Source organism: Halichoeres trimaculatus, unplaced genomic scaffold (genome assembly GCF_033239565.1).
Source record: "Halichoeres trimaculatus isolate MK-OKI-2021-1 unplaced genomic scaffold, fHalTri1.1 fHalTri1_scaffold_22, whole genome shotgun sequence".
Taxonomy (NCBI): Eukaryota; Metazoa; Chordata; class Actinopteri; order Labriformes; family Labridae; genus Halichoeres; species Halichoeres trimaculatus.
In genome coordinates, this window is record NW_027437200.1 from 22,987,048 (window position 1) to 23,005,574 (window position 18,527).

Sequence of the window (18,527 nt, forward strand, 5' to 3'; positions counted from 1 at the left end):
CTCGCTCGCCGTCACCCGCCGTCTCTCCGTGCCTCCTTCTCTCTCTCTCTCTCTTACCTGTAAGGTGAAGGAGTGTTTTCCAAAGAGCTTCCATCACACACAGAAAGATCACCATGTGTCTCTGTGGTCATTGAGGGTCACTCTGTAATTATCTGATACAAATAACCTTTTTTTCCTTTGCAATTTAGTTTTTGTCCCTTTGTTTTTTGTCCTTTTTTGTAGTTTTGTCTCTGTGCTGTAGTTTTTGTCTCTGTGCTGTAGTTTTTGTCTCTGTGCTGTAGTTTTTGTCTGTGCTGAAGTTCCAAGTCTCTCAATGAAGTTTACTGTCTCCCTTTGTAGTTTTTTTTGTCTGTTACGTGATGTCCCTAGGCTGTAGTTTTGTGTCTGTGCTGAAGTTTTTGTTTCTGTGCTGTAGTTTGGTGTCTCCATGTTGTAGCTTTGTGTTTTGGTGCTGTAGTTTGGTGCCTCTGTGCTGTAGTTTGGTGTCTCTGTGCTGTAGTTTGGTGTCTCTGTGCTGTAGTTTGGTGTCTCTATGCTGTAGTTTGGTGTCTCTGTGCTGTAGTTTAGTGTCTCTGTGCTGTAGTTTGGTGTCTCTGTGCTGTAGTTTGGTGTCTCTGTGCTGTAGTTTTTGTCTCTGTGCTGTAGTTTTTGTCTCTGTGCTGTAGTTTGGTGTCACTGTGCTGTAGTTTGGTGTCTCTGTGCTGTAGTTCTGTGTCTCTGTGCTGTAGTTTGGTGTCTCTGTGCTGTAGTTTTGTGTCCCTTTGCTTTAGTTGTGTTTCTCTGTGTTGTAGTTTATTCAATCTCTGTACAGAAGTTTAATGTATGGTGCTGTAGTTTTGTGTCTATGCTGTGGTTTTGTGTTTTGGTGCTGAAGTTTTTGTCTCTGTGCAGTAGTTTGGTGTCTCTGTGCTGTGGTTTTGTGTCTCTGTGCTGTGGTTTTGTGTCTCTATACTGTAGTTTGGTGTCTCTGTGCTGTAGTTTGGTGTCTCTGTGCTGTAGTTTGGTGTCTCTGTACTGTAGTTTGGTGTCTCTGTGCTGTAGTTTGGTGTCTCTGTGCTGTAGTTTGGTGTCTCTGTGCTGTAGTTTGGTGTCTCTGTGCTGTAGTTTGGTGTCTCTGTGCTGTAGTTCTGTGTCTCAGTGCTGTAGTTTGGTGTCTCTGTGCTGTAGTTTGGTGTCTCTGTGCTGTAGTTTGGTGTCTCTGTGCTGTAGTTTGGTGTCTCTGTGCTGTAGTTCTGTGTCTCTGTGCTGTAGTTTGGTGTCTCTGTGCTGTAGTTTGGTGTCTCAGTGCTGTAATTTGGTGTCTCTGTGCTGTAGTTTGGTGTCTCTGTGCTGTAGTTTTGTCTCTGTGCTGTAGTTCTGTGTCTCTGTGCTGTAGTTCTGTGTCTCTGTGCTGTAGTTTTGTCTCTGTGCTGTAGTTTGGTGTCTCTGTGCTGTAGTTTTTGCCTCTGTGCTGTAGTTTTTGTCTCTGTGCTGTAGTTTTATGTATGGTGCTGTAGTTCTGTGTCTCTATGCTGTAGTTTTGTGTTTTGGTGCTGTAGTTTTTGTCTCTCTTCGTAGTTCTGTGTTTCTTTGCGGTAGTTTTTTATCTTGTTGCTGTAGTCTTATAACTCTTTGCTGTAGTTTTTGTCTTCATGTTGTAATTTCATGTCCCTTGGCTGTAGTTTTGTACCTCTGTGCTGTAGTTTTGTTCTAAATATCTGTGCTGTAGTTTTGAGCCCTGGTGCTGTAGTTTGGTTTCTCTTTGCTGTGTCTTGGTGCTGTAGTTTTGTGTTTTGGTGCTGAAGTTTTTGTCTCTTTTTGTAGTTCTGTGTCTCTGTGTTGTAGTTTTTTTTATCTCTGTGCTGTAGTTTTGTGTCTCTTCTGTTTTTTTGTGTATGTAAGTGGTTACATTTGTGTGGTAGTTTTGTGTCTATGTGTGAATAATGTCTCTGTCTTTGTTGCTGCTGATAAGTATTTATATCTACTTATCTCTCTCTATATATACATCTATATTTCTTTATGTAATTCTTAATCTATCTATCTATATATATCTATCTATATATATATATATATATATATATATATATATATATATATATATATATATATATATATATATATATATATATATATATATATATAAATTGCCTTGAGGATCTCAGAGCGAGGCCTCAGTCATTTCTCATCCTGCGTCTGCACCACGGCATCAAGCACACCCACACTCATCCACTGCAATGCATTCTGGGTCTCGCAGTTCAGCATCGGTGAGTTTAAAAATGTTGTGTTTAAAAACACTTAGGGCGAAAAACCCTGAAAGGACTGTGAAGGTCTGAGTTTGAAAGAAGCATTTGGCATTTACACGAAGAGTAAGCTTAACCAAACTTAGCTGCATTCCAACACACACACATACACACACACACACACATACCTGAACCAGTGTAGACCTGTGGATGTCAGAGGGGAGGCAGAGAGAACAGGGGACAAGTTAAAACTTGGTGGGTCCACCTCACTGCTGCACAGTCAGAAGTAAAAGTTGTTCTTGGCAGATCTGCCTCTTGATCCAACCCGACACGCCACAGCGGAGTGATAACACTGGAGACAGGGAGGATCTGACAGAGGCAGCTCAACCTGTGGAAGAGTTAGCTGCAGAAACAGATTATTACAAACAAAAAGACGTTCAGACTCAGGGAAATGCTGAAGATGTGAAGATGAATGAGCCTATGCAGTGACTTCCACTGCAGAGTCGACATCTTCTTTTGGTGGATCTTTCAGGGCCATGTGGGGGGTTATGTAACTCCTCGGCCCAGTGTTATTACAGAGATGATAATAAAAGTATAATCAGGTAGTTACTGTGGCGATAGCAGCAGCTTTAGCAGCACTAGCTTAAGATGCTACCATGGTGACGGTAGTATCATGACCTTCATATCCGCTCACAAACTTTACTACATCACCATGATTTGTCTGATCAGCAGCCTCACAGTTTGCTACATGATGCTAATCGCTTCATCTCTCAGCGTCTCCTAATGTGTGTGTGTGTGTGTGTGTGTGTGTGTGTGTGTGTGTTTCTGTCTTTGTGAGGACCGCTCCACGTCTCCACCGTACTGCAAAACCCGATCAGTCTGAACAGGTTAGGCAAAGCTGTAACCTTTGACCCTGGGGGTAAGGTGTGTGAAGAATGCAGATCATGCAGGACCATTAGACAACTTGGCTGTGTGTGCGTGTGTGTGTGTGTGCGCACACGTGTGTTTTCCCCAGGGTATGCATACTGTAGATGGGAACTTGTGTTAACTCGTCAGCCTGAGCCACCACACCTTTGTTCTTTCTCTCTCTCTCTCTCTCCCTCTCTCTCTCACACACACACACACACACACACACACACACACACACACACATCTGCATATTTAGCACCTTTATTCTGTTTCTGTCTCTGTTGACAGGAAGTCTCACGAACCAAACCTCCTCTGACTCTTGGTTCAGTTTGATGAGAACAAACGTTTGTCTTCTTCGGTTAGCGGTTAGCAGTTAGCAGGAGTTAGCACATGAAGCCAGTAGCTGTATCTGTTGATAACTTGTTGCTTTTGTAGCTGAAGTGCAAGAAGTGTTTGAAGCAGCAGTTACAACACTGCTGCTAGCAGTTTCCACCTGCTTCCAGTCATTGTGCTAAGCTAAGCTAAGCTAAAGGTGTCACAGCCTCCATCATGGCAGTATTCCATTTACATTTTTAAAACTGTGCACTTTTTCTTTTTGTAGTAAAGACCTTTGTGACGACATGATGCTGCAAATGTGCACCACATTCGAGTTATCTTGCTACTAGCTTAGATGACGCTAACTAGCATGTGTGCACAAGATTTGAATAACACCTCAACTGAGATATTCACACATTATAAAATCTCTGCACCAAGGGGAGCAACATGAGCTCACAGCATGACCTTAGCACACAAGATATTAGCTAATTTCACTGTGATCTGGGTCCTACGTTTCCCATGATGCACCTGCAAACTGACACTGATCTTAGTGAGTGTCACAGCAACACTGGTGACAGGCAGCCATCAGCAGAGGTTGTTTCAGGGCAATGACTAGAAGTTTCCCTCTGCTTTCAGTCTTTGTGCTAAGCTAGGCTAGGCTAAGCTAGGCTAAGAGTGCCGTGTCTTTGCGATAGCTGCTGGTGGATTCTGATTCAAACAGGGCTGCAAAGAGTTCTGCTTCCAAATATGGAGGCAGAACGAGAAGGAGGAGGAGAGGAAGTGCACACACACACACACACACACACACACACACACACACACACACACACACACACACACACACACTGGAACTGTGAGCTCGTTTTGAGTCAAGTTGAAAGAAGTCAAAGAGAGACATGAAAGAGGAAGTGGTGTCTACTTGAAGGAATATGTGTGTGTGTGTGTGTGTGTGTGTGTGTGTGTATGTGTGTGTGTGTGTGTCTCCTTTTAAGGCAAAGCAGAGGGAGGACATGAATGGGCATTTTTGATTAACCCTACACATCTGCACACACTCACACTCACACACACACACACACTCACACACAGCAGGGCTCTAAGCTCTATGATTTAACACACCTCCCTCTCAGGTGTTGTGTTGTGTGACGTTCGTTTAACCTTTTTCAACAAACTAAAACTTTAAACCACAGCGACACGGTGCACACCACGCCCCCTTTTCCTGTCAAAAACCTCCACTTCCTGCTCTCAGAAACTCACACGCACACACACACAAACACCTGCCTTTATCTGCACACAATGCTGACATTTCATCAGCAGCAGAAACGCTCCGTTTGGCAACTTCCTGTCAGCGTTCACTGAAGATAATCTGCAACCAAAAACAGTCCCAAAAAACACGTCCTCTTTAGGCCACAAAGACAAGAATCAGTGTTTCTGATGTACAGCCCGAGATGTGTTTTTGAGATGACTCATTTAATCTTTTAATTTGAAAAATAGGTCAAAACCAGGGGCAGAAACTGGAGTGAGTCGTTGAAACCTCTGAGTGGGACCGGAAAGTTTAGACCTGTTCTGTTTCTGTCAGCAAATCAGACGTTAAACTGAAACATGTTTGACGAATATCTGGAGTTAGAAAAAGTGAGGACGACCAGCCTGCACCTGTGGCTTGAACTCACAGAAAATGGAAAATTAAGTGTTAAAGTAAAATCCTTTTCACATGTTACCTCCTGACATTTCCTGTCAGGGTGTGTATGTGTGTGAAAACAACACATACAACTGAGGCCAGCAGAATAAGGGCAGGTAAACCCCGCCCCCTACTGCTGACATCATCACCCTGCCCACTCACTCAGTGTTCAGGCTGTTACCTGCAGTGTTCACACATCCACCTGAGTCAGAGCTCCTCTGTAAACTCTGTCTGTGTGGGTTTTGTTGCCTCCTGTAGTCTGGGTGTGGTCATCTGTAACGATCTGTATCAGGATCAGCTGATCCAGTTTGGAGTGACAACTGGGACAGCTGATCTGCGACGGGTCACTCTGATTTTTTTCTGTTTCAGATGATCTGATCCATCCACATCCTGTGACTTTGCCCCCTGCTGGACACACATAGTTACAGCATAGATGTTTAACATCTGTGTGTTTATCGAACCTTGATGTGTTTTCAGTGTATGCTGCCATTTCCTGTTTGTTAAACCTTATAAAAATATTAAAAGAATAAAAGTTCAGTTGTTGATCTTTCATTTTCAAGATTATTGTATTTTTTACCTTTGGTTCTGTGGTTAAACCTACAAAATACAACCAACCTTAAAAAAATACATCCAAAATCTTGTATATTTGATCATAAGACTGAACTCTTAACAATATGACCAAACTTAAAAAGCCTCATAAAGCTTGAAGACTGCTCATATTTTTAAGGTTTGTTTTGTTTTTATTTTTTTCAAGAATAGATTTAAGGGACTTTGAGCGTGGCGTGGTTGTTGGTCTGAGTATTTCAGAAACTGCTGATCTACTGGGATTTTAACCCACAACCATCTCTAGGGTTTACAGAGAATGGTCCCAAAAAGAGAAAATATCCAGTGAGCAGCAGTTCTGTGGGACAAAATGCCTTGTTGATGCCAGAGGTCAGAGGAGAATGGACAGACTGGTTGGAGCTGATAGAAAGGCAACAGTAACTCAGAGATTTCTCGATTTCTGCTCCACATTCAGATGGTAGGCTCAGAATTTGGCCTCAACAACATGAAAGCATGGATCCATCCTGCCTTGTATCAACGGTTCAGGCTGCTGCTGCTGATGGTGTAATGGTGTGGGGGATATTTTCTTGGCTCACTTTGGGCCCCTTAGTACCAACTGAGCATGGTTTAAAGTCCACAGGAAAAAAAGGGGAAAAAAGGGAAAAAAAGAGAAAAAAAGAAAAACAAGGGGGGACAAAAGAAAAAAAAGAAAGAAAAAAAGACAAAAAAGGAAAAAGAAAAAAAGAAAAAAGGAAAGAAAAAAGGGAAAACAGAAGAAAAAAGAAAAAAAGAGAAAAAAGAAAAAAGAGAAAAAAGAAAAAAAAAGAAAAAAGAGAAAAAAGAAAAAAGAGAAAAAAGAAAAAAAAGAAAAAAGAGAAAAAAGAAAAAAAAAAGAAAAAAGAGAAAAAAGAAAAAAAAGAGAAAAAAAAAAAAGAAAAAAAAAAAAAAACACAGGTTGCTGACCATGTCCATCCCTTTATGAGCACAGTGTACCCATCTTCTGATGGCTACTTCCAGCAGGATAACGCTCCATGTCATAAAGCTGGAATCATCTCAGACTGCTTTCTTCAACATGACAATGAGTTCCCTGTACTCAAATGTCCTCCACAGTCCCCAGATCTCAGTCCAATAGAGCACCTTTGGGATGTGGTGGAACGGGAGATTCTCATCATGGATGTTCAGATGACAAATCTGCAGCAACTGTGTGATGCTATCATGTCAATATGGAGCAAACTCTCTGAGGAAGGTTTCCAGGACCTTGTTGAATCTATGCCACCAGGAATTAAGGTGCTAGCAAAGTCTACCTCTAAGTTTTAGTCATACATAAACATTTTGGCTGCATTTTTTGATATTTAATTGCATCTTTATCTCAAAGTCTGATTCTTTGTATTGTTTGGTGGCGTATTTCAGATTACGCTCCTGTTTCTGTGACTAAGGTCCTGTTTTTGAGCTTGGTCTATATTTGAGTCTGGTCTTATTTTCAAAGTTTGGTTATATTTTTAAAGTATGATTCATGTTTTTCATGTTTGGTTGTGTATTTGAGATTACGGTCCTGTTATTGAGCTAATGGTCTATTTTTGTTAAGTTTGGTCGTATTTTTGAAGTCAGATTTACTTTTTAAATGTTTGGTCATGTATTTGGGATTACGGTCGTATTTTTTAGTCAGGTCGTATTTTGTAATTTTGATCTTTTTTAATGTTTGGGTTTGTATTTGACGTTTCAGCCGTGTGTTCCAGATTACGGTTGTGAATTTCAGATTATGGCCGTTTTTTAAATTTCGTTGTATTATAAAATCCAGTTTTAGTAAAAAGGCTCAAAGACTCAAAAAGCGACACCAAGAACAACTCGAGGCTCAAACTGTTTATTCACTCTCTTCGTCTGAGCTACTGGCTCTTGCCATGTTTACCCAGCAATCCCATGATGCCTTGCGCTTCCTTATGGGGGTGGGGGTAATGATTTCACAAATACGACTGTTTTTATCATCAGCATCACTAAGTGATGTTAAAACTACTTCATTTATATTTTACATTCTTTTTTTACAAAAAGAACTCAAACACTGTGTGTGTGTGTGTATGCTTGTGTGTGTGTTTGAGTGTGTGTGTGTGTGTTGGGCTGTACCATGTCAGGGCAGTGAGTCAGTCTGTGGTTTGGTACAGTCCAGTTTAAACACACACGCTCCGAGCTTCATTAGAAACTCTGAAGCAGTGTGTGTGCATCTGTGTGTGTTTGTGCATACACAGTAGATCTATGTGTACACACACACACACACACTGTTTCTGTTTGCCTTAAAGGAACAGTGCACATTTTCAAAGGGCTCTGTTTTCTGTGGAAGGAGAAATGTGGAGCAGAGATCAGAGTTAAGACGAATCAGAAACACAGTGAGGTTTGTTCTGCAGTCCTTGTGTGTCTGAGTGTGTGTGTCGATGTGTGTGTGTGTGTGTGTGTGTGTGTGTGTGTTTCTGTGCGTTAGCGGTCCAGGACATGGGTCTTGTACAGACGGTTCATCTGCTCCAGGAAGATGAAGGTGAGGACGGTGTGCGGTCCGAGGCGGGCGTAGTACGGAGTGAAACCCTTCCACAGTGAGAAGAATCCCTCGTTCCTCACCACCTTCATCAAGACCTCCTGAGACGCACAGGAAACAGGAAACGCATCATCGACACGGACGCCAACAAATCCAAGGAATCAACACAAAAAAAAAAATAATCCCAGGAAGTCTTTGAACGCGTCACTCACCAGACCGTTCTTGTACTCTGGTTTCCCGTCGATCATCCTCATGTTCTGAATCCTGTCACACACACACACACACACACGGTGTGATCAGCTGATCCTGAACGCTGACTCCTTACCTGTCCAACCTGTCTCTGTCTCACCTGGTCTTTACGATGTCAACGGGCATCGACGCCGCTGTGGTAACCAGACCGCTGATCATACTGGCGCAGAAGTGGCACAGGATGTCGTCCCCGAAGTACCCTGTGATCAAACACACACACACACACACACACACACACACACACACACACACACACACACACACACACACACACACATTTAGGGGTTTGAAGTTTTAATATGAAGTGTTTGTGTCTGGATGTGTGTGTACCTGAGTCTAGCAGCGCCTGTTTGGACTGAGAGTAGGAGGCCAACTGAGCCGCGTTCACAACCACCGCTCGAGCCATGGTGGGAATACACCCCTACATCACACACACACACACACACACACAACGTATCGTCAATATTTGATCTGTTAAGTTAAATATGAGAGTGTGTATTTCGTCCTGATGAGACGGAGGCAGAGCCGTCTCACCCTCCACAGCGTGGTGAGTCCTTCTTCTCTGGTGATCCGAGCCAGAGCGTTGAAAACGTTTGTGTAACCTCTCCTCTGATCGGCGGGGAGGCTGAGGACGGACGGACAGAGACGGATAAAGATGACATCATCACTCTGAGACTGTCCGTGCGTGTGTGTGTGTGTGTGTGTGAGACTCACCGTCCGTCAGCCGTCATCCTGATCAGAGCGACCTCTGCGGGAGTCCCCACAAATGCTCCGGTGGCTCCGGCTGTCATACCGATCAGAGCCTGCAGGGGGAGCACACCCAGTCAGGACTTCTCACCAAACATACGAGCTCTGTCACATGACCACGGCTAACTCTGCGGTTACCTTGAGGAAGAAGTTGGGCGGCCTGCCGTCGGCTCCCGTCATCTTCTCGAACAGGATGGTGTAGATTCCTAAACGCGTTGTCGTGTACGTCGCCTGACGCAGCAGACCCGCCGACAGCCTGAGACGACGTCACAAACATGACCACAAGATGTTACCAAACAGCTCCAGGTCTACACTCCTTCTGTTCCTCTACGCTCTACTGGTGAAAGACGCCTGGTGCCCAGCCCAGCGCGGCTCCGAATCTCTAGCCAGACTCTTCTCCTCTGTTGTTCCCAAATGGTGAATGAATTACCAAACTCTACACGAGCCACAGAGTCCCTTTCTACTTTAAGAGAAGTCTGAAGACTCATCTACAGTGGGGAAAATAAGTATCAAACGCATCGACTTTTTTATCATCACATTTATTTCCAAAGCTGCAATTCAAACAAAATTTCTCCCAGACATTGGTGTTGACTCAAATAATCCACACATGAAAAGAAATCACAACGTTCAGCTCCATAAATAATGATTATGGTGAATTAAGTACGATAACACAGGAAAAAAGTATTGAACACACTAACTGAGACTCATCTAATACTCAGTGGAGAAGCCTTTGTTTGCAATGACAGCTTCCAGAAGCTTCTTGTATGTTTGAACTAATGGCCCACACTGCTCAGGTGTGATTTTGGCCCATTCCTCTGCACAGATTGTCTTTAAATCTGGAAGATTCTTTGGTGCCCTCTGGTGAACCCTTTTCTTTACTTCTTTCCACAAATGTTCAGTTGGATTGAAGTCAGGTGATTGACTAGGCCGTTCTAACAGATTGATTTTCTTTTTCTGAAACCATTTGAGAGTCAACTTTGCCGTGTGCTTTGGATGGTTGTCCTGCTGGAAGGTCCAGCCAAGTCTCATCTTCATCATCCTGGTGGATGGCAGCAGATTCAGATCAAGAATTTCCCCATACATGGCTCCATTCATTGCTCCGTCAGTTAGATGAAGTTTGCCAACACCATGAGATGAAAAACAACCCCATGCCATGATGCTTCACCTCCAAACTTCTCTGTTGGTGTAGTGTTTTTTGGCTGATGTGCAGAGCCATTTCTCCTCCAAACATGGTCTGTAGTATGACAGCCCAAAAGTTCAGTTTTGGTCTCATCTGACCAGACAACATTCTCCCAGTATTCTACAGGCTTGTCAAGATGCTGTTTAGCAAACTGTAAACCAGCTTCAACATGCCTTTTCTTGAGGAATGGAGTCTTGTGGGCTGAGCGTCCATAGAGGCCATGGCGATGGAGTGCATTACCTATTGTTTTCTCTGTAACAATTGTACCTGCTGCCTCCAAGTCTTTCTGGAGCACTTTCAGGGTGATCCTTGGCTGGTTGAGTCCTCTTCTGACTATCTTTCTGACTCCCTGGTCAGAAATCTTCAAGGAGCTCCTGTGCGTGGCCTGTTGATGGTAAGGTGGTGCTTCTTCCACTTGTGAATAATGGCCCCAACGGTGCTGACTGGAATATTCAGGTGCTTTGATATAAGTCTGTAACCAGTTCCATTCTGATGCTGAGCAACAATCAGGTTGTGAATGTCTTCAGAGAGCTCTTTGCCTTTACCCATCATGAGGTGTGTGCTATTTAACTGCTTGGTGAAAAAAACACCTTTTTTATAGGACCATCAATTTGCTCTAGCCCAGCTGATGTTGGTTTGCACTGATTGGAAGTTCAAGTAATAATTACTGACAGATTTCAGGTGGTATGGTGCATTTCCTGTCCAAAGTATACAGCCTTTCCATGGTGTGTTCAATACTTTGTTCCTGTGTTATTGTACTTTATTCACCATAATCATTATTTATGGAGCTGAACGTTGTGATTTCTTTTCATGTGTGGATTATTTGAGTTAATACCAATGTCTGGGAGAAATTTTGTTTGAATTGCAGCTTTGGAAATAAATGTGATGAGAAAAAAGTGGGCGCATTTAATACTTATTTCCCACTGTATTGTTGCAGCAAATGTCTAAATTCTGCGTGTGTGTGTGTGTGTGTACCCGGTGTAGATGCCTCTCACGCCCTCATTCCTCAGGATGGAGAATAGAGCGTGGAAGCTGGTTTTATACTCTCGAGCCTTCGTGCCCTGACCGCTCAGCTGCATCCGATTCTTCACCAGATCCAACGGCTGCACGAAGACCGTCGCACCCATCCTGCAGAGAGAGACAGACAGGTTAAAAGCAGCCTGTCTCCTTTAGCATCCTGTTAGCAGTGTGAGCTAGCTGTGACGTCGACTTCCTGTACTCATTGCTGTGTGTCGTTCCACAGCGTCACGCGGTCTCCTGTCAGGAATCTTAATCACCTCACTGACTGAACATACGTGTGTTTGATCACATGATCCGTGATCGGCTGTGTGGGCTGGAGAACATGCTTCAGATTCTTTAGCATAAGACAGACTCAAACTGGGATCAGATCAATAAATGTTCCTGATCGATCAGCTGATCCACACCTTTATCACTCAGGTTTGTCTGCACTCTTCCTCCAGGCTCCACACATCTCCGTGTGTGTGTGTGTGTGTGTGTGTGTGTGTGTGCAGACAGCGTGACACCAGCAGCTGTCACTCACACTCCTGGAGCACTTAGCCTTGCGTGCACGCTCCTGAGGTGTGACATTTAAAGACCCTTGGATCAGTTTGTCTCTGCAGCCTGCACGCTGTAAAAGATGACTCCACAAGGCCACAGCAAGACAGCACTCCCTTTCCCACAATGCATCACTCCACAGCTGGAGGAGGGTATAAAGAAACTTCTGTAAGTTTTTGTCCAGGCAGCTGGAGCCACATCAATGACGAGCCTCTTCATCCGTGTTCAGCTACAAAACCTTCAACCTGTTGACTCCTGGCTGATTACAAACCGCTCTGACACGATTTGCTTTATTTTGAAAGTCAACAAGTGTTAATGTGTCGTTAGGCCTGTCACGATAATCAATAAATCTATGTGAGTGATGGCACCAAAGATACGGTTCTTAAGCCGCCTGCCACAGTCCCAGTGTGGGAATATTTATTTTTTTATCAGAATGAACAAAGTGTGAGCTCATGAACACCAACCAGCTGATATGTCGCATTTGTTTGAAAATAGTGGCGACGAAGAAGAAGAAGGGGAGGTGCAGTGGAGCCTTGTTCTTTGACAATCCGCTCTTACTGAGGCTTTTGGTCTGCAAAGTAAACAGAAATAAAAGCGCCAAATGGTGGCGCTCAAAGACAGATACATTACCAAAGAAATGCAGCCCTTCAATACGGTTGAAGGTCAGAAATGTTCAAAATGTTTTTGATGGACATTACTGATTGACTGGGAAAAAGGACAAGTTACAAACAATTCAGGAACTGTATAAACTCCCTTTTATTTAGGCTATAGTTTTTATTGTTGTTGTTTTTTTTGGAGTTTCGTTTTTTCTTTAGAGACAGGGTCTATGTTTTATTGTTTTTGATTAGTATTAATTATTTTCATTGACATGTATTTTTTTCTAAAAGAGAGTCCATTTCATTTTCTTTTTTTTTTCTTTCTTGTTTGTTAAATTTATTTCATTTCTAGTTTAATTTATATTTTTTTAAAGATCCTGACCTTTTAATTACAGTTAAATACTCTTAAGAAATTAAAGTTTCTCGCTTTTGATATGGTGTACTCACTTTATTATCCCATTTATCATAATTACATCAATGGAAAAATGGAAAAAAAAATCAAAATAATATTGACAATAATATCGTTTATCGGCAATAATATTTTGGAAAATTATCGTCACGCAAAATTTGTTATCGTGACAGGCCTTGGGTCAGGAAACCTCAATCAGAAGAAGACAGCAAACACACCTGCAGAACATTTAGCTTCTCCACCACAGACATCTCCTGTTATTATATATATACAGATCAGGAGCGTCACACCTTAAAAAATCAGTCTGATCCAGGACAAACTGGATCATCAACTTTTCAAAGTATGAAACAAAACGGCAGCTAGCTGAAAGAAAGCTAATGGTAGCATTGTTCTTCATAACACTGGGGGTGTGTCAGAGTCTGCTCCCAGTTCAGACAGTGCTCTCTGTAATGTGAAGGTTGATAATAACAATAGTTGATCAAAGTGTTAGTGTTTGAAGCACAGACAGAGATAAAGATCAGGTAAACATCAGGGGACTCAAATCGATAAGGGGGCGGACTTTGACATAACACCGGCCCAAACAGCGTTAGCAGCTAACAGGTAGCTAACTGAGCAGCCTGTTAGGTTAGATAAACCTCCAGTTATCCACTCACATCAGACTTCACCGAGTTAGAGAGTGAGGGAGTGATGTGTTTATTTAGTTTATCCCGCAGTTTGTCAGCGCCTCCATCAGCAGCCCCTGACCGCTAACATTAGCACATTAGCATCTGAGCTAACACAGCACCTACCCGGCCAGCCCCCCGAACAGGAACTTGATGGCCTTCGGGGAGGTCTTAGGCTTTGCCTCCGCCATGTTTCCCCCGGTCTGTCAGTGCCCGCACAGTCCCCGGTCAGATTCCCGCTGCCTGCCTGCTCTGGTGCCTCTGAGCCGGACGGTCCACCTGCTCTCTCGCCGGTGAGGCAGCTGCAGCAGCCGGGGCAAGGTGACTCTCTGGAGCGGGCGCGTCCGGAGTCACGAAGCTGAGCGGGCCAATCAGGAGGCGAGGACGAAGGGCACGAATATCGACGTAACTCTACGCTGCCTTCACTGACGCCCAAAGAACTCGTTCATCTGGCAACAACCTGTCAAAATGGGATCCACTACTCACAAAAATGATTCAAGTTAATATTTCACAGAAATGTGAAACCGGTACAGGTAATTTATGTCCCCCTTTCTATCAAATACGGTAAATACCACATGTATTTACGGCTTTAAGATTCATTTTGTCTTAAAACCCTGATTAAGTGTGTTAGTTCACTGCACTGCACGTTTTTAAATGCACAACTAAAGGCAGACTGTGACTTAGAGATAGTTTGTAACAATCCGATCTGAATCATTAAGGTTCAGTATTTATACCGGAGAGCTCTCTTGGTTACAGGTATCATTGTTTTCTGTAAACTAACACGTCCTAATTTTTCCCAGGAGTACCTGAAAGCAACAGCCCCACCAGCTCGGCCCCATAAATTTATAAAAAATAAATACAAGCCGTTATATCGTGTAAAAGGTAAAATAAATGAAAATAAAGTGTAAATATAAATAAATAAATTTAACGCACTAAAACGATGTTGAAATTGAACTCAGTTCTGTGGCACACAAATAAAAATCATTTCCTTTACATCACTCATATTACCATCTCCTGGCAATTTATCCAAATGGAGGAGCGGTAAAAGGGTATTTTAATGTATTCTTAGGAGATTCTTTTAAAAAAAAAATCACCTAACCAGAGAAACGAAACGATTGATACGAGGAAAAAAGAGTGACAAATAACAAAAAGAAAAATCCTATTAATTTAAAGGAATATGTTAATACAGAATTTCACATCTGGTCATTTTTAAAAAAATTTTAGAGCTTCGAAGTCGTATTTCACCTGTCATTCTCTTAAAAACAGGAGGAATGAAAGGCTGGACTGATATCCAATAGCAGTAAGCACATCAGCCTGTCTTTACACTGATTGGTTCACAGCCCCACAGTGGGCGGGACCTGTCACAGCAACAGCTTGCTGAGGAAGTAGAGACAGCCAGCGGTGAGTAGACACGAAACTGTCAAATCTCCCTGATTTTACTGGAGTATAAGCGGTTTTTAACGATAGTTTAGGACCTTTTATCACCCTCGGTGCCTTTGACGTTTCGTCATGTTCCTGGTATTTGACGGTTTTCGTCAGGCTGCTGTGACGGAGCAGCTAGCCTCGGCTAACAGCGCTAAGCTACAAAACAGTAAAGTTAGCAGACGTCAGTCCGCTGCTGATCAGTTTATGAGCTTATTACTGAGACGGGGAGATAACATGAAGAAAGGAGACTTTAAAAGAGATCGATTAAAGCTGGGGATTAAACAGAAACAAGCCGAGTGAGCAGGGGAACATCTGCTCTGTCTGTAGGATGAATATAATGTGATAATAATAATAATCATCGAATGAAGCTGCTGATGTAAGTCTTTTAAATTGAGGTTCATATAAAACAAAACATAATATCTCGAGATGGTAAAAGCTTAATTTGTTCATTTGTTTATTCATGCAAAGTCAAACATTTGAAAGCTTATTTTTAGTGTTTATAAAACAGTAATATCATGGTTTCACTTGGTGAAAGTTTTGGCGATGTGGGCAGGAGCCAGGTCCCACTGGAGAAGGAAGTCTGCGTCTTTATAAAGCTTGTCAGCAGAAGGAAGCATGAACAGAGTGTCTTAAAAAGTATTAAAAGTTGATAAATTAATTTTGGGAAAATTAAGGCCCTTAAAAAGTATTAAAAAGTCTCAATTGTGGTTTTATGAGGTATTAAGTTTCATAGGTATTCAAGCTTTGACCCCAAAAATATCCATGAATATTTATTTTTCTTCTTGCAACTGTCCCCTGATTCGGACGTTAAACAATCAGCTGATAAAGTTCTAAAATAGAATAGAATAGAAAAGAATAGAGTTACTTTATTGAGCCGAAACTGGAAAAATGTTGTGTTAACAGCAGAAATCGATGGAGTCAGTAGAAAAATACAACAATAAAAAAGAATAGAATTCAAAAAAACATAAAGACTCTAGTTACAATAAAATACAACAATAAGGATTGTGAGTGGTATAAACACCAGCTATAAATTAACGTCATTTCTAATTTCATAAAGAGAAATTAAATACAACATTAAAGCAAATCACACAATCTCCGGCACATGTCCTTAATTTTTAAAAATAATTGAATAATTTCTCATTTTCTTCAGCGAGTTGGCCTCGAATAACTGCTGTTTCTTGTTGTGGGAGTGTGGATAAACCTGCCTTTAGTTTCATTTGTTCTTTCAAGCTTTATTCCTCCTTAGCTTAAACTACAACTGTTAAAAAGTGAATGCCAACAACAACTGAAAGTTGCGATTAAGTCTTAAAACTTTTTTAAAGGTTTTTGAAAAAGTCTTAAAAAGGTATTGAAATCAACCTCAGGATTTTAGCAGATACCCTGATAAAGTGTTCTTAGATTTTCTGTTAAATGTCTGTTTTGACTCTGGACTTCAGAAAACCAGCAGCAGCAAGCAAGTTTTCCAAAGTTCATGATTCAGCAGTTTTTTGTGATTCCTTTAAATTCTGTTAACCTTTTTTTTTTTTTTTCATTTAACTCAGAATTATTTGTTTCCTTTTCCTGCAGCAGGTGGAGATGCTGTGACATCACACTGCCGCAGTGTCCAATGACAGCGCTCGAATCATGGCTGCGTGTGGGACGCCACACAGGACGGACCAATGAGGCGGAAGAACAGCCATGACGGGCAGGGGCAGGGTGGGAGAGGGGACAGGGGCCAGGCGGGGGTGAGACAGGCAGAGAGGGGTGAGACGGGAGGTGAGGCGGGCGGAGGGTCCCCGCTGCCTGTCTTCCTGTTCCCGTCCGAGCTGCTGTTCCACTCTGCAGAGACGAGCTCGCACCGCAGAGTGTTGACGCTGTACAACCCCTACAACTTCAACCTGAGCTTCAAGAGTCAGTACCTGTCTGTCTGCTCACCTGTCTGTCTGCTCACCTGTCTGTCTGCTCACCTGTCTGTCTGTATTGACTGTCTCAGCCTGTGATAGCTTGCCCCCTGCTGGCTCTGCAGAGGATAACACCCTCTCTCTCTGTCTCTCCGTCTGCTCAGTGTTCTGCACGGCTCCGTCTCTCTACAGAGTGGTGGAGTCAGAGGGCAGCGTCAGAGCCAAATCCTGCGTCGACCTGTGAGTCCTCTGAAAATCCCGCCGCTGCGACCTCACGGCGCTCTGTTAACACCGCCACATGTCCTCTCTCTGGCAGGGTGGTGCGCCACCTGGACGTCTCCCCCCGTCACTGGGGCCGCAGGGACTGCTTCCGCCTGGAGGTGAGGGGAGGAGGCCAGGTGGGAGGACGGGAGATCTGGGCGGAGCTGAGAGGCAGCGAGGAGGGAGGAGGAGGAGGAGGAGGAGGAGTGGGGGAGGAAGAGGAGGAGAGGAGGAGGAAGAAGAAGAGGACGCTGGCTCCTCACACTCCTCTGTCTCCTCTGCTGGTGCCCACAAACACAAACCTGCAGCTGCCTACCTGCACAGGTGAGACATCCAAAGCATTCTGGGATTTGTAGTTTTTAATGCTTTGCTAACGTTTGTCAAACCTTCCCCCTGTGTGTGTGTGTGTGTGTGTGTGTAGCTGTGCGCAGTGTGTCTCAGTGGGTGGTGTGTGTATCTGTGGCGGTGCTGTGTGTCGCTGTGTTGATGCTCCCCCTCCACAACGAGAGCAACTCTATGGTTCCACGTTGTGTCCACGTCTCCACCAATCAGAAGCTGGTCTGCGCTTACACACTGGGTAACACACACACATACACACTTACAGAGTGTTTCATCTTAAACAAAGAGGCGTGGGGGGGAAGCAGCAGTTTGGTTTCACTTTCTGGTCCTGTCTCCGTCAGGTCTGCTGACCATGGTGTTTCTACGGTAACCACAGTGATGGCCATGGCCCGGTAACCTTTGACCCCAGCGTTGTCCTTTCAAACTCATACAGACTGTCTTCATGGACTTAACACACACACACACACACACACCCAGACACACACATGAATGTTGTTACAGAGGAGGTTAAAAAGTGCTGGATTAAAACTTTATTTAAAACTGGAAACGGGACAAACAGAGCCTGAAGATGGAAATGAATGAATGCTCCTGATTTTATGTTTTAGTTTTTAATTTGAATAAATTATGTCTGACCTCGACTCTGGTGGTGTGTTTTTTTTTTTTTTACTTTAAGAGAACAGCAGCTGGTTAGCTTAGCCGACCTTAGCTTAGCTTAGAAAAAGAAGCATGTCCAACAATATCATCTTATTATAACTGGAGTACTTCATAGAGTCATAGTTTCACAGTAAATAAATATTTTCAAAGTTTTAAAGTAAATGTACTGTATATAGTCTAAGTTTGATGGTTGATGCACATCCTGTAGTCATAGTTTCACAGTTAATGTTGATTGTACAACTAAAGTGTCATGGTTAGTTAACATGTTATTGCTGAAGTTTTCAGGTAATATACTAAATATATATATACAGTTTCAAAGTTAATGTACATAGTTGCAGTTTCATAGTTAAAGTAATTTATATTGACAAAGTTTTACATGTATATATTTG

General features: G+C 42.9%; 3 protein-coding genes across 4 annotated transcripts in view; 1 reads left to right on the forward strand and 2 right to left on the reverse strand.

The window, feature by feature from the left end:
- Positions 1–41, reverse strand: part of pfn1 (profilin 1) — a 3,718-nt gene extending 3,677 nt beyond the window's left edge. Inside the window, exon 1 of the mRNA XM_074699062.1 lies at positions 1–41. This exon is cut by the window's left edge and continues 119 nt beyond it. The gene's annotated coding sequence lies outside the window, so the exon portion shown is untranslated.
- Positions 42–7,506: 7,465 nt separating this feature from the next.
- On the reverse strand, positions 7,507–13,939 carry slc25a11 (solute carrier family 25 member 11). The gene is made up of 9 exons (XM_074699042.1): positions 13,706–13,939; positions 11,334–11,486; positions 9,317–9,434; positions 9,146–9,234; positions 8,966–9,056; positions 8,762–8,852; positions 8,532–8,631; positions 8,395–8,446; positions 7,507–8,283 (listed from the first exon to the last, which is right to left on the reverse strand). Exons 1-9 carry the CDS (start codon positions 13,768–13,770, stop codon positions 8,128–8,130), a joined length of 915 nt encoding a protein of 304 aa, XP_074555143.1. The 5' UTR covers positions 13,771–13,939; the 3' UTR covers positions 7,507–8,127.
- Positions 13,940–14,893: 954 nt separating this feature from the next.
- LOC141811126 (motile sperm domain-containing protein 1-like) lies at positions 14,894–18,134 on the forward strand. 2 transcript variants are annotated; one of them, XM_074699047.1, is made up of 6 exons: positions 14,894–14,980; positions 16,571–16,894; positions 17,049–17,124; positions 17,201–17,469; positions 17,567–17,722; positions 17,826–18,134. In XM_074699047.1, the coding sequence occupies exons 2-6, from the start codon at positions 16,663–16,665 to the stop codon at positions 17,852–17,854; spliced, it is 762 nt and encodes a 253-aa protein (XP_074555148.1). In that variant the 5' UTR covers positions 14,894–14,980; positions 16,571–16,662; the 3' UTR covers positions 17,855–18,134. The 2 variants fall into 2 exon arrangements, with proteins under 2 accessions (XP_074555148.1, XP_074555149.1); XM_074699048.1 differs by having other exon boundaries at positions 16,574–16,894.
- The last annotated feature ends 393 nt before the right edge of the window (positions 18,135–18,527 follow it).

What these genes read in the sequence shown, in the direction of transcription:
- slc25a11 (XM_074699042.1), bottom strand. Translation starts at nt 13,770, where the DNA reads ATGGCGGAGGCAAAGCCTAAGACCTCCCCGAAGGCCATCAAGTTCCTG. An exon ending in AGGATGACGGCTGACGGACG is followed by an intron (nt 9,057 to 9,145) that starts GTGAGTCTCACA and finishes GTCCGTCCTCAG; the next exon opens with CCTCCCCGCCGATCAGAGGA. An exon ending in CAGAGTACAAGAACGGTCTG is followed by an intron (nt 8,284 to 8,394) that starts GTGAGTGACGCG and finishes TGTGCGTCTCAG; the next exon opens with GAGGTCTTGATGAAGGTGGT.
- LOC141811126 (XM_074699047.1), top strand. Translation starts at nt 16,663, where the DNA reads ATGAGGCGGAAGAACAGCCATGACGGGCAGGGGCAGGGTGGGAGAGGG. An exon ending in GCCAAATCCTGCGTCGACCT is followed by an intron (nt 17,125 to 17,200) that starts GTGAGTCCTCTG and finishes TCTCTCTGGCAG; the next exon opens with GGTGGTGCGCCACCTGGACG. An exon ending in GCAGCTGCCTACCTGCACAG is followed by an intron (nt 17,470 to 17,566) that starts GTGAGACATCCA and finishes GTGTGTGTGTAG; the next exon opens with CTGTGCGCAGTGTGTCTCAG.